The following is a 14,083-nucleotide window of genomic DNA, read 5'->3' on the forward strand; positions in this document are numbered from 1 at the left end:
TGAAAGACCATAGGTGGAAAATACCTACTTGATTTGACTAACTTGGACTGCTGAAGCCTCACACTAACTTAAGGCATCATTTCGCCACCAGTTTGGACAGGACAAATAACTAAAGAAATTCTTGAAATGCACAACCATATCTCAACCTATATCATCTCCCCATATCAGTCATCAGATGCAAATATGCCATAAATCCATAAATAAGTATGAATCTTGAGCACTGGGGTGGTCAAAGGTTGTCTGAGTGATGTATTGTCTGGCCAGCAGAGCACAAAGAGTCACTCGCACCAGTAAAGGTCACAGACCTGTCTGAAAGACAACTTCATTGAGCTGTGATCAGAGAGGTTAGGTGAGCTAGCCTCACTTGCTTAAATCTCCACTTGGCCCTCTGACATCCGCATCACAGACACTGCTGAGCCCACTAGTCTTATCTCAAGGACAGGCTGAGAAAAAAAGGTGGGAGGATAGTTACTTTTATGTTAATGCTGAAATTCTCTTTTTTAGTATGGTCACTTTTAGCAAAGCATGGATTTTACATAACACCTGTCATGTTACTACTCATACAAGTTATAATTTCATGTTTATTTAAATGACATTACAATTAAAGGGGTTTCTGGACACAATTCATGTTATAATACATATCTATTGTTTCAGGCCTGTGAGAAAAAAAAATCTGAAATACATAGTCATCTAAGATTTGGACTGTCAATGACTAAGACTGATGACCAGTAATAAATGCTGTGGACTCAGCAAGGATATGATCAGCAACAATCCCCAATGCCCAGCTTTAATTTCCTGTTCATGAGGGGGTGGTATATTAGTTCTAGTTAGTCACCATGAGCCCCATTCTGCCATCCCTTTTAGTTTTCAGTGCAGGTATTTTACAAATGCTAACACAGCAGCTCTATACTTTAATAAAGACATCCAGAAATGTTAGCGACTCAAAGCAAACTGGTGAAATAATATTTTAAAATAAGACAGACAGAAACTCTATCAAGAAACTAATTTAAATTTACAGAAACCTGAAAAATACACCTGGATGGAGTTAGCCGTAGAACATTTTGAGGCTTTGTGGTGGTGTTACGTTAGACCGCATTATATAGACAGGTGTTCATAATAAACTGTCCACCTTAATTTATCATAATGTATCTGGAGAAAAATATACCACAAGCTATGGCATTGAATCAACACCTGCTACTGACAGTGTCAACAACAATCAATACCTATTAATTAGTGTCGCAAAGGTAGCATTTATTACGGAACTATTAAAATGGACAAATGTTTCTAGTTTTTTGTTCACTCACTTTACATATATAAAAACACCTGGGGGCCCAGTGAATCCATGCTACATCAATGCTTGGTGGAAATACTAAGATAAGCACAAAAGAATGACATAAGATATAATATATATATGATATAAGCCGTTAGTGACACACTATTCAACAAGTAAAAAGCTCATTGTCCACTAACAATGTTAAAATTAACATCTGGAATAAAAAGGAGATAATCAGGACTCACCAAGACACAGCAGACCCGCAGCAGTAGCAGCAGTAAGCCCTTGCATTTCATTTTACACACACACACACACACACACACACACTATGTCAAGCAGTCAAGACCTGGTGCTTTCATCAAATACAGCTTGAGCAAGTCCCACTCAGTCACTATAAGGACTTGTTTCCATGTTTTGTCTGCAGTGCAGTCAGGGGCCCAAATAGACCACCTCTATTTCATTCCTATTTTCCCTTTATTTGGTTTCCTGCACAGTTTTTGAAGTAAGCCTCTGTTTCTGTGTCAAAAATAGCACCCACAATCCCGCATAATCATATGTATTTCTTATAACCACTTCCCTGAGGCAGCAAAGTGGCTATTGTTTACATGTATGAAGCACTGCAGTCGGGGGGGGGGGTCAATATCTCCAAGAAGTGGCTATAGTAGTTATAGCCATTATGCTCTCTTCAGCGCACTTTTTGTGTCAGTGGGAGTCCTCTTTCAGAGCAGAGCACACTCTGGCCTCCAGCTGGTCTGCTGGGGGCCGAGCATCTGGGTTTGAGGCGAGCATGTCCAAAAGCAGGGTGCACATGGCTGGACCAGGAGGGGGTGGCAGCGGGGGCGCTCTCTTAAACTTCATAGGGATGCACAGCTGGAGGTCGGCGTTCTCCCACAATGCTTCCCCCAGAGGCATCAACCAGCCTGAGCGACCTTTACACACATAGGCACCTAAAGAGGAAACACGAGGGAAGACAATGTTATGTCATCATGCAGGACCGACGGCAACAACAGAGACTGCAGGGAGTCGCTGGATCTCAGCGATTGTGGGCCATATGTGTTTGCAAGTAGTCTGTACCCACTGGTGGGACATGTTTCCAGTAAGTGCCCATATGAAGTCAGAATGTATTTTTATTAAACAGGAATGAAAAGCATAGAACGCGCAGTGTGAAGCTGAGGCTGTAATACAGCGTATAAAAGCCAATACATGGTGTTATCTAAATAAAATCTCACTTAAATGTGACAGTTATTATGCTGACAGAATCAGATATGTTATTTGGGATAAATATTGAGTTAAAGGACACATTTTCATTATTTTGTGATAACCATGAGTCGCAATTCTGCCAGAACTGTGTTGACGTTTAATTGCATTTTTCCAGTTTTCCAAGAACAAAGAGAGCGTCTGACCCGAAAATGTTAAAGTTTCTTTAAAAAAGAAAAACACAGGAGGCATGATGCCATTTGTAGTTCTGTATCACATTCCTTCCATCTTTATATATTTAAATTAAGCTTTCTGTCATCACTACATTGTTTAATTCAGGGTTCTTGCAACATTTTAAAAGTCCTCTGGAGGTGGTCAGGCACACCATGACCACATGGATGCAAATGCGTTGTCTATCCACATACAGCAACTACTTGGGCAGAAATATGGAGCCAATCCCAGCTTACATTGCGCAAAAGGCGGGGTACACCCTGGACAAGTCACCAGTCCATCGCTGGATTATTGTGATACGATCTTCCTCAATAACAAATGTTCAATAAATTTGATTTAATTCATTTGAATCACAAACGAATCAGCACTTTCTTTTCTATTAAGATGTTTATTGTGTTGAGGAAAAGGGACTGAAAAAAGATTGTACTTTATTTTTCTCATGCATATTTGTTGTTTTGAATGTTCTACCTCAGTGAAGTGAAGTGATTCACTGTTTGATACCAGGCTGCTTTTTGGCATCAAGTGTTTGTCATGTTCTGACCATAAAGAAACATTTAAAAGCACATTTAACCATCTGGTTTCTTCAGGAGCAAAAAATAAATAAATCTGCCTTTAAACTTATAATAAAAATAATGATTGAATAATGATTTTACTATTTTTGTCCATATCGCCCAGCCCTTACTCACACACTGCTGTGTTAAACTCAATATAACTTACTAAAATAACAGAAAAGAGTAACTTACACATTATAACGAAAGGTAGCAAGAAAATGATGCCGGACCGAACTTAAGTTTCACTTTCCGGCCGTCTTAATGCATCATTGATTATACCAATGATGAATCCAGTCCATGATGATGTTGGTTAAATATTGTCAGACAGCTAATCTACTTCTGTCTTATAGCCAAACGTTGGACTGGTCTTGTGCAGTAGGTCTTGATGAATTGTGGGACACAGTTGGCTGTGAAGCTGTATTATGTGTGTATCAGTTGTCGGGTAAGAGTACTGCATGTTGATTTTTCAGAAGAGGAGCACTGGCCTGATGAAACGGATTACAAGTGAACATACACTTAAGTGCTCAAGGCCAAAAACTGCCAGCACCAGGATAGACGGGGAAGTTCCTGTCATGCCATACTAGAGTTTTTCACCAATAGCACTATGGAGCAACGTATTTATGAATGTGTTTGCCCAAACGCACATGTCCAACAATTTACATGGGGTAACGAGACACGCCTTCCTGCCAATGGTTTCACACTAATTCACTGATGTACAGTTGGCAGTAACGTACCAAGTTACACAGCAGAGTGCCTGCGAAGAGGCAGGGAAGAAGCCTACTTTCAAATAAACATGGATGTACACCATGCATGTTTAAAACCTTTTTTAAAATTAGCTTTGCAAATGTTTTATGAGTAAGGAAACACATTCAACATGTTTGTTAGGTCTCAAGGATTCACACAGTGATGTTTGGCGAGAAATGCTGAATGTAAATGGAAACATATTCATAAGAAAACACACACAGGGCACCCTACAGACCCATAGTACACACTTATTTTATCAAAGTAGACGTCTTATACTACACTCAAAACAGTCAGTACGCATAATAAAAAACTGCAATGCACAAAGGAAATGAAGGAGCTGCTCTCAGCTGGGAAAAATAAATAACAAAACAATAAATAACTATTACATTTTTGGAAATCTATGCGGCTGATTATACCAGAAGTTAACGCAAATTTAAAGTACCAAGATGAGCTTCCTATTCTGTCTTACATATCATTATTAAAAGTAATACTTCAGGGTTTTGGCTGCTGATCAAATTAATAAAGAAAGATAAAACTTTGGGCTCCAATCACTTGAATTGGTCATTTGTCTTTGACATTTTCTAGACTAAATGAGTGATCGAAAAGAATTTGTCGATTAATGAGAAACTAAATCATTAGTTGCATCCCTAAAACATAGCAAACCCCACATCTGGAGGTAGTCCACCTCGCATTGTGTTTGGATCGTAGGTAGGTGTAAACACAATCCGTACAATGTGCTGGCATCCACAACTTAATTCAGTTAACATGTGAGATTCGGCTCATGTACAGATCACGCTCGGGGTAACTAGCAGACCCCAAAAGTAAAGTGCTCCCTTTACTTTCCAGCCACAGCTCTATGCCTCTGTCTCACTCCTTGTCTGGGTGAGGACAGCTGGCTGATAGGAGTCCAAACATCAGCAGATTGATCTGTTCAGATTTTAGGCCAGTTAAATATTGAGAGATTTGGTGTTGGCATTGCACATGTTGTATGCAGTCACTAATCTCTTCGGCCGAGTCTCATTAAACATTGCTGTGCAAGTCTTCATGAGTGTCTGAGAACTTCTTCGTCGCACCTGACACCTGGCTCACTTTATTTTCACAACATAGTTTTTGTTTTTAGTCAACATAAAAGTGAGCAAGCGAGAAGGCTGAAAGAGACAACTCTCAATGACTATCCTGTGCCATGAAAGCGCCAAAACAGAACTGAATGAAAAACGAAAGCAATACGGGTGGGAAATTAATGATATACAGTAAGACACAACTGTCTGTGCATGGCACTCATCTGTGCAGCTAATCTGCTGTTAACAAGGCATATAATTTATCTACTGACAGTAGCGCACACGCCAGTACTGCAACACATCAGGATATGTATAATATTGTTATACAAAGAAACGGAGTCTGGGGCATTTCAAATTACTCACAAGCAAGTTCTGCTCTGGAGGACAGACATCTGATCTCAAAGCGGATAACAAGAACACATTAAACATACCAGGTGTGAACACAAATGCAAGATCAAATCCCTTATTATCTCAATAACAACTTCGGATACAGATCGCATTTTAATACCAGGTGTAAATGAAGGGTAAGTGTGGGACAACATTATGAAAAGGATGCCTTCCGAGACAGACCTTTTTGTTAAAGAATAGAATTTTTGTTTAACCAGAAACAGACGTCTTGCTCAAGGAGAAGTCTTACTCTGAAATATCGCGAGAGGTGAGTTGTTGCAGAAAGACAACAGTAGAAACATAAGTCAGTAAGTCATCTTACTCTTTAACAAACTATTGGATTCAATTCAAAAACTTTTTGTACCCATTAGTCATTTAGACCTCAAAATATGTAAAAATAAATAAAATAGGGCCCTTTAATCTCAAGCGTTCTTGTAGTCCTTGTTCATTGTAAATGAATTTTAATGGAGCACTGTAGGTCACACATCTGTCATGCAAGTACAAGTCTTCTTTCTCTGATGATGCTCCACACTGGACACTGATCTAAACACTGAAGTCTACAGTCAAATGCAGGACTGGCCTGGTGAAAGGCCAGCGATGATTTCCTAACCTGACTGTGCAAAAAGCCAACAAGCGCTGGGCTCCGACAAGCACAGGATGTGTCTTGCTCCTTGACTATATCTTCTCCGCTTCCCTGCCTAGTCAAATAACTGTGTGGGTCTTGAGAGAGGATAAAGTAAAATAATGGACCATTTTATCCTTCTGAGAAAAGCCTCCAGCTGCCTCTCCCCATTTTCTCACTCACAAAGAGGATTGTGATCGGAGCTGCTACATTCCATTTAGCTTTCCTTTTTTTTATTTATTTTTTTTATTTGAATCCACTGAAACCCCTCTCCCCCTCCATAACCATTTTCATTCAGCCTAATAGAGTATCAGTGACTCAGGGAGGTTCTCAGGCACTAAACTTGGGGATAATGGTTCATATCGCCCTGCCTTCAGGTCGGCTCTTGCCGGACCCATTTTTTGTGAATAAAATGAGGCATCTGTATTACAGCCATTTCATTACTCTCTGACAGTGGAACGCAGAGCAGAACCAAGCTCTGCGTCCATTAAGACACTTCCTCGTCCTATGGCCACATGGGTTTTCTGACAGGAAAATAGGACATTAAAAAAGAGATTAAAATCTCAATGCTGTTGTGCAGAGTTATACTGGAATGCTTGGCACAGTGCTTCTGCCAGATCATATTGAATTGGCCAGAACTCTGCAGGTTTTATGGCCATATTTCACCACAAGTAATTTACAGCAAAGACAAAAAATAAAATAAAATTACATATACAAAATACCAACACATCTGTATCTTTGCATTACCATCAAAATGTGTTTTGATCTTCAGCGTCAATGTAATCAATGTAGGCAACAGTATTCAGAAACTGGTATCTCACATGCTGCCAACAGCACTTAGTAGAAAAGGATGTCAGCTTGTATTATAAGAAACAGAGCTACAATAATGCATATCAAAATGTACATACAATAAATCATTCATCCTTTTTGCCATTTAGATTTATGACGATACAATCCACTGTTGATGAAGGTATGATGTATAGTAAGTGACATTTTTAATATGTGCCACGTAATTAAGTCAAACTTAATTCAGCGCGATGCGTCATCAACCTGCCTGACCACACACACTCCACCTTCCCAACCTTTCTGTGAGTGCTCTGAATGGGGAGCAGGATACAACATGACATACCAGGCATGGGCAGGCACCTTCCTCTATCTCTGAGCTTTACTCCCTCTATGAGCCGGGACGCACACCGAGATCCTCTGGTAGGATGTTGCGAGCTATTCTGAGATCCAGGCTAAAAACCAAAGGAGACAGGGCCTTTGTTGTCAGGGCCCCTACACTCTGGAATAATCTACCAGAGGAGATCAGGCTTGCAGTCTGTTCCTGTCTGTTCCCGTTTCTCATTTCTACAAAAAATACATGATTTATTTTTCGTTTAATTTTATATTGACTGGTATATATTATTTGTTGTACACCACTGTGTGTGATACTAACTTTTATTCGACTTGTCTGTTTTAAATTGATTTCTGTTTCTTTGTTAATAAAGTATAAAGCTATTATTATTATTATTATGCAAATTAGTTACCCAACATGTTAACACGGTCCCATATAGTACATGAAGATACCGACAGAATCGGGTTTTACATATTTGCAAATTGATGTGTATTGTAAGTCTATATCTGTTGACATGCTGCCTTGGTTGCTCACATGTTTTGTTTGAGTAAAAGGAGGCACCTGCTCTTCTCAGTCTCTTTCTCTCTAGTCTACTACTACTACTGACTCTCCCTCCTATACTTACCCAGTTGTTCCTGCGTGGTCCCTTCTTCTACAAAGGTGATTCTCTCCAGGACAGCCCAGAACAACACGCCCAGGGAGAAGATGTCTGCCTGGGCTGTGTAGGTCAGTCCACCCCACACCTCTGGAGCCATGTAGAAGTCAGAGCCACAGGTGGAGGAGAAGTGTTGCCTTGTCAGATGACCATCCACTAGACCTTCACTCATCTTGCTTAGACCAAAGTCTGCCACCTAAAGGTTGGACAGGGAGATTCACTGAAACAGAAATACCATATGCTTCGTGCTGGCATCAAAGTTTTTCATGTGTGACTCTAGAAACTTCTTTCTTTATGGCCTATACCTTGCCTCTTTTATCCTCAGAAAAAAGCTATGTAAACATTTGTAGAGGAAGAGATATGGGTTGCGGGCGGCTAAATAGTCTTTTGTTTTGGAAGGTTCCTAACTGAGTGAAATGACCCGGAAGTATTTAAGTGGCAGCCATGATAAGAGCTGTTCAAATTCTCTAAATGCTAAGGAAAGGTCTTTCAATGTTTACTTTCTTATCTCCGTTAGCATAGACAGGACCATTCTTTACGAGAGTAAAAGGAGATAATGCCGTCCCAAAACTCTTTGCAGTGACGCACCATTGTAATTTCCCCATGGCACCCCCACACAGATGTAGGAACAACAGAGCACCTATTTTATGCCTGTGACACAATCCAAAACATATACAAAATGGTATGCATTAATGTTTTGCTCTAAATGAATTTCTCTACTTAAATGTCAACAAACAAAATGGTCAAAAGCACCCACGCAAGGAAACTTTACATACTTATGTCTGAATATAATTTACTTTAGCCCCTAGCTCAATTTCTTATTTTTATTTCATTATTTCTTTAATGGTTCTACTTTCGTTACCTGTTTATTCCTTTTATGTTCTTATTTCAACATCTAATCTGGGTTGATTTTGAATAATTGATGGTTAACTGTACCCTACATCCTTTCTTAGGATGTCTCATTCTGCTTTGGACAGGAAACCTTACTTGAATTGTACAGCAGCAGTGTAGGCTTAGCGCAATCGGTTGTCTTTTCCTAAGTAATCTTTCCTTGACCTCATGAAATTTTCCATCAAGGTCAAGGAAAAGACATGGGGCGTAATTTTTTGACTATTCAACCGCAGCCAAGGACTCACACTACAGAGCTGAAACTATTTTATCCATAGACAGAAAAAAGCTTTTTCCCCGCTAAGAAATTAACTGACAGATTAATCAATGAAAATAATCATTATGTAGCCCAACGACACATCTTTTACGTATTTATTCTTCACAGAGGAGGAGAGCATAATTTTGTGAGTTTTCCAATAAGTTGTGTACTGACTAACAACTGTTAGCTGTTATTGTTCCATTGTTATTTTTTTTTTGTTTGTTTTTTATATTGTCAGTTGTATTATTTTTCTCTATTCTTCTGTTATTCTTATATAACTTGCATTTGTTTATTACATATTTCTACATCTATTTATGTCAGCTGTATGTCTGCGTGTAGCACCTTAACACCAAAGCAAATTCCTTGTAGGTGTAAAACACTACTTGGCAATAAAGCTCCTTCTGATTCTTCTGATTCTGACTCTATGATAATGCCAGTTAATAGGACGTAAACATTGTCATGTCTCAACAATCTGCCTACCTTGACAACAGGGCCTTTCGGTGTCACACAGACCAGCACATTGTCAGGCTTCAGGTCTCGGTGGGTGATACCCAGAGTATGCAGGAAGGCCACTGCACTGCAGAGCTGTCGCACCACGCTGTGGTTACGCTGGCCGTCTGGTGGCCTGGAGAGCAGGAATTGATTCAAGTCACCCCCGTCACAGTACTCCATCACCAGCCACAGGGCCAAGCAGCGCAGGGGTTCCGACTGCTCTTCCTCCCTCTGGGCTGGTCTCTTCCTGGCTCTGTTCTGAGGCCTTTGTGGAGTCGTAGAATCACATGCATTTGATTTAGTCTTGTCCTGAAGCTTGGCCCTGGCCTGGACATTGTTGGTCCTGTCCTGAAGTCTAGAGACAGACCTCCTTTGGGTGTTAGGCTGGGAATTATTGCTTTCCTGGCTTCGTGGTGCACCGACTACAGTGCCCTTCAGCACACTCTCAACTAGACGTAGAGGCAGTTTCCCTGGTTTTAGGGGCTTCAGGCTCCTTGTCCCTGTCTGTAGCAGGCAGCTGTGGAGTGCAATGACATTGACATGGTTCTTTGCTGTGGTCCTCATGGCCCACAGCTCTTGCAGGTAGAGTTCAATGCACTCCGGGTTGCTGCAGGGCAGTCGCTTGATAGCCACCCTCTGTCTTGTTTTGGCGATATGGCCCTCAAAGACCACACCATAGCTGCCTCGTCCTACCTCCTTCTCTAAAGTGTAGAGCTCCTCCATCTCTAACAGCAGCGGGGGCCCAATATGAGTGCTAACAAGATAAAATAACTAAGGTTAGCACGATAAAAATGACATGTAGCCTTAAATTACAGTACAACTGTGAGTAATGAGTATCTAGTATTAACAACAGTATAACTGTAAAATAACGTTAGCTGGCACTTCAGCACAGACTGTCTGCTTTTTAATTTTACATAAGCAGGGGGGCTTCATTAAACTCAGCTGGGTTTAACGCTAACGTTGCACAACTAACTTACTGTAACGTTAATAGCTGACGTTACTTAACTTAGTCCTGAAATAACTAATCTTATCTCACTAGCTGAAGTTAACGATACACATACACACTTTAGTATGCAAACAATAACTCAAACTAACGTTAACGCTTGTGTGCCTCCAGACAGCGCCATGTTAAATTCATACCTAGCTTTATATTGTCCCGAGGCCACAGCAAATTTAAAAAGGAAGCCAAACACAAAGCTCTTGCTTCAGGCGAGCCTTCGTTAGTGAAATTTCATACTCACCCACAAGACTTCAGCTTACATTACCAGCAATAAATCGACTTTCATCTGCAACATACTTTATTGACAAGCCGTCTCGCACCATATAACGTTACAAGTGATTCAGACTGTTTTGTAATTGCTGAAAAACAACTGAGCTAACATAGCGGAACAACAATAACCATGCGAAATACTTCCGTGTCTAAATTCAGAGCGTCCCGCTCTGTGTGTGCGTGCATCGCGATTGGCTATGGAAATTCAGCCGCGTGTTGTGATTGGTTGGCAGCAGAACCGTAGCGTGTAATTCAATTCGAAATGTCTGGGCCATGGTTGCAGCTGTTAAAGAGGAAGTTGTCACGTGGTATCAGCCAGGTTGAATGATTTTTAAATGTATGGGAACTGCCTATTGATTTCAGAAGGAAAATAGTCAATGAAGCATTCATTTTGAGGGATAACAAATAGTGTATGTGCGTTACATGTTTAACACAATATAGAGTTATTAGCTCAAATGCAATGTTAAATGATGCAGTTTTCAAGCAGCAATAGCTGCCAAGCTGTCTGTTAAGGTTTGCAGAAAAAAGAAGTGAGGACTATTTTGTCACTCAAACCAACCATTCAATAAACCAAGGCTGAACTTGTTAATCTTATAAACATCACATCCATAAAGCCAAATTCTCGAGGTCCCATCCATCATTTGAACCTTTAGAATTGAATTTAGAAAGTACTTTGAGTCTGTTAAATCTATAAACAATAACAAATGTGTCCATACAATTAGCATTCTACAGGAATAATTTATAGAAATGATGAATGTGATCGTATTGACTGCTTTTACCTCTGTTAAATTACTCTTTTAATTACTGTCTCATATATTTATTTGTTTTTATTACTATTATTTTAGTATTATTACTTATTTGTTTATTAGGCAGTTTTTCTTTCTTTACTGCTGCCATGTTGAATGTGTAGTCCTGTTGAAAGTGGAGCCACATTATGATATAGAAATCTATTTTCCCTGTGATGCCTTAATGTTATATATTCTTTGTCTTTATGTCTGTTTAAAATGATAATTAAGTTTATTTAAAAAAGACATGTCAGTCAATCAAAAGTGAAGAAGCCAATATTATCATCTGTGTTTTATCTTAATCACCATAGAAACATTCAATTTTCCAAGTTCATTAATGTTCTCATATTGTTTGTATTTATGGAATTTCTAATCCAAAAGGTACTAATTTTGCCAATCAATAGGATAAACAGTCATTTCTGGCAGGAAGTATTTCCGTCTATTATATAAAAGTACTGAAAACACCAAACTTCTCTCATTGCTGCAGTCTCATTTAATCACAAAAGACCTTCTGAACAAAACACACACCTATACACACACGCACAAAGAGTGGGTGCTGGATCAGTATCGACTGTTTTTTGGTGGAGGAGCAGAAACAGTGGTGATGACAGATAACAGCATGTGTGTGTGTGTGTGTGTGTGTGTGTGTGTGTGTGTGTGTGTGTGTGTTCTTCTGAGAGAATAGGAAACATGGTGATTCATTGCACAGAAGCAAACTGAAAGAAAAGAGCAGCTTTGAAGTGTATGTGTGTGATATGTGTGCGTCACGAATATTCTACATTACTTGAGGAAGATGGAGTCAGTCACCCTTGACTTATTTTTATTTTTAAGCAAATGGCCTCTATTCTATTATCATATCTCACTTGCTTTGACAGATATCTGGAAGCAGACATTGGGCATAAAATAGAGTGCATTCTGGATGGAGAATTCATTAGGAAGTATTTTGTGGGAACCACACAAAGGAGGAAGGCCAGAATTTAATTTCCCGACAAATTCAATAATGCTGGCTCCCCAAAAAGATGTTAATGAGTCCAATAAGAATTATAGTTTTAATCACCTCTGTTTTCAGACTAATTGTGTTTCTGTGGGGGCTTTGCTTGCTAATTATGGAGTCCACCAACAGGAGGAGCAACAGTAATTATTTCCTTGATTGAGGTCAAAACCCTTGCATTTAATCCTGAGGTCTATCCCGCCCTCCCCACACACAAAGAGTAAACATCTTCTTAGCATCCTGTACTCAATTTCACAGCAGTCACTCTTTTACAAATGATTGTCTTCCTCAGTAAGCCAGCTTTTCATGGGGAAGTCTGCCACATTATCTGCTGCCGCTATTGTGTAAAACCCAGTGTCTATACATTACAGTTTTATGAAAAGTAAAGTTCTGGTTGCAGATACCGCTTCATAACTGCAGCAGGCACTCAAAAAGAAAATATCTGAAGGGAGTCGAAATAAATGAATGCAATGAGATCAATCTATACAAACACATGAAATGCTGCTCTGTGTCTCACCGAATGCTTACGCGGAAATAAAACTTTTTTGGTGGTTGACACAGCAGATTTTCCCAGCAGAGGTGTAATTCTTTATCCATGCAAATGTAAGGTGGCTTTCGGGATGGAAATGTAATTCTTTTCCCAGGCAAAATTCATTTTCGGCCCTGCTGTTAATAACAGTCACTTGTGTCTTGACAGGTGAAAGCCCCGAATCGCCATAAACCCTGCGGAGACCCCCGCCCTCTTGGTTACACATCATTGGGTTTCATTGTGGAGGAGGATGGTAAAACGCCTCAGCTGAATGGGGCTGAGGAGTTCAGATTGAAATGAACAGCGGACTCGAGCCAAATAACGGTAATTTTTGGATGCAGCTGTCTGTGAGTTCCACAAACTCTTTTGGCAGGGAGCCCACCAAAACTAAATCAAGTTGTTGGTGTAGGAAGTAAAAGTTTAACTCGGCGTCACAGCCATCGAACCAAAAGAATGGAATGTACTGTATATGCAAATTTAAGGAAATACTGCCAACTGCTTATTATTGTATGTTGGAAAATAGAGTTCATTATAGGGAACTGTCTTGGGATAGATAATGCATTCATACTGATTGCATAATGAGTTCTGCTTTTATGTCAGCTATCATTCTCCAAATTCTTTAAATGGTGCATATAAAACGCCATGCAATAGTAACAGGTATTGTGTCTTTCTTATTAAAAGCATTTGATTCATCATTCTCTGATTCAAGGTAAAGGGGTAATTGATTGATAAGAATAATTAATAATTAATTAACAAATCAATACATTTTTATATTACATCAGAATAAATAAACCCTCTACAGCTTTACTGTTGTGAAACGGCTGTTTGGAAACCAATTACACATTTCTATAGAAGGTTACATGCATTTCTAATCCTTGTGGAGAACAAAAGAATGATGAAGGCTTCAGTCTCACACAGCACAGTTTCTTCATCACTGGAATGGGTTGGGCTCCACTCCATGCCAGAAATCTATCTTTTTTTTTTTTTAAAGATTACCCGTGGGAATAATATATTAATATTCTCCCTTAAAACTG

At 39.6% G+C, this 14,083-nt stretch overlaps 1 protein-coding gene across 1 annotated transcript; it reads right to left on the reverse strand.

The window, feature by feature from the left end:
* Nucleotides 1–563: 563 nt before the first annotated feature.
* Nucleotides 564–10,890, reverse strand: si:ch211-63o20.7 (uncharacterized protein LOC566836 homolog). The gene is made up of 4 exons (XM_038727334.1): nucleotides 10,716–10,890; nucleotides 9,463–10,228; nucleotides 7,806–8,031; nucleotides 564–2,220 (listed from the first exon to the last, which is right to left on the reverse strand). The coding sequence occupies exons 2-4, from the start codon at nucleotides 10,195–10,197 to the stop codon at nucleotides 1,976–1,978; spliced, it is 1,206 nt and encodes a 401-aa protein (XP_038583262.1). The 5' UTR covers nucleotides 10,198–10,228; nucleotides 10,716–10,890; the 3' UTR covers nucleotides 564–1,975.
* Nucleotides 10,891–14,083: the final 3,193 nt, after the last annotated feature.

The sequence above is a fragment of the Micropterus salmoides genome, unplaced genomic scaffold (genome assembly GCF_014851395.1).
Source record: "Micropterus salmoides isolate LMB-PRFRI ecotype aquatic unplaced genomic scaffold, ASM1485139v1 Ms_hic_scaffold_18, whole genome shotgun sequence".
Classification (NCBI taxonomy): Eukaryota; Metazoa; Chordata; class Actinopteri; order Centrarchiformes; family Centrarchidae; genus Micropterus; species Micropterus salmoides.

Coding starts and splice junctions, on each gene's coding strand:
- si:ch211-63o20.7 (XM_038727334.1), bottom strand. CDS start 10,197: ATGGAGGAGCTCTACACTTTAGAGAAGGAGGTAGGACGAGGCAGCTAT. Junction 8,032..9,462: donor CGAAAGGCCCTGTTGTCAAG/GTAGGCAGATTG, acceptor TCCAACCTTTAG/GTGGCAGACTTTGGTCTAAG. Junction 2,221..7,805: donor GACCACGCAGGAACAACTGG/GTAAGTATAGGA, acceptor TTTCCTCTTTAG/GTGCCTATGTGTGTAAAGGT.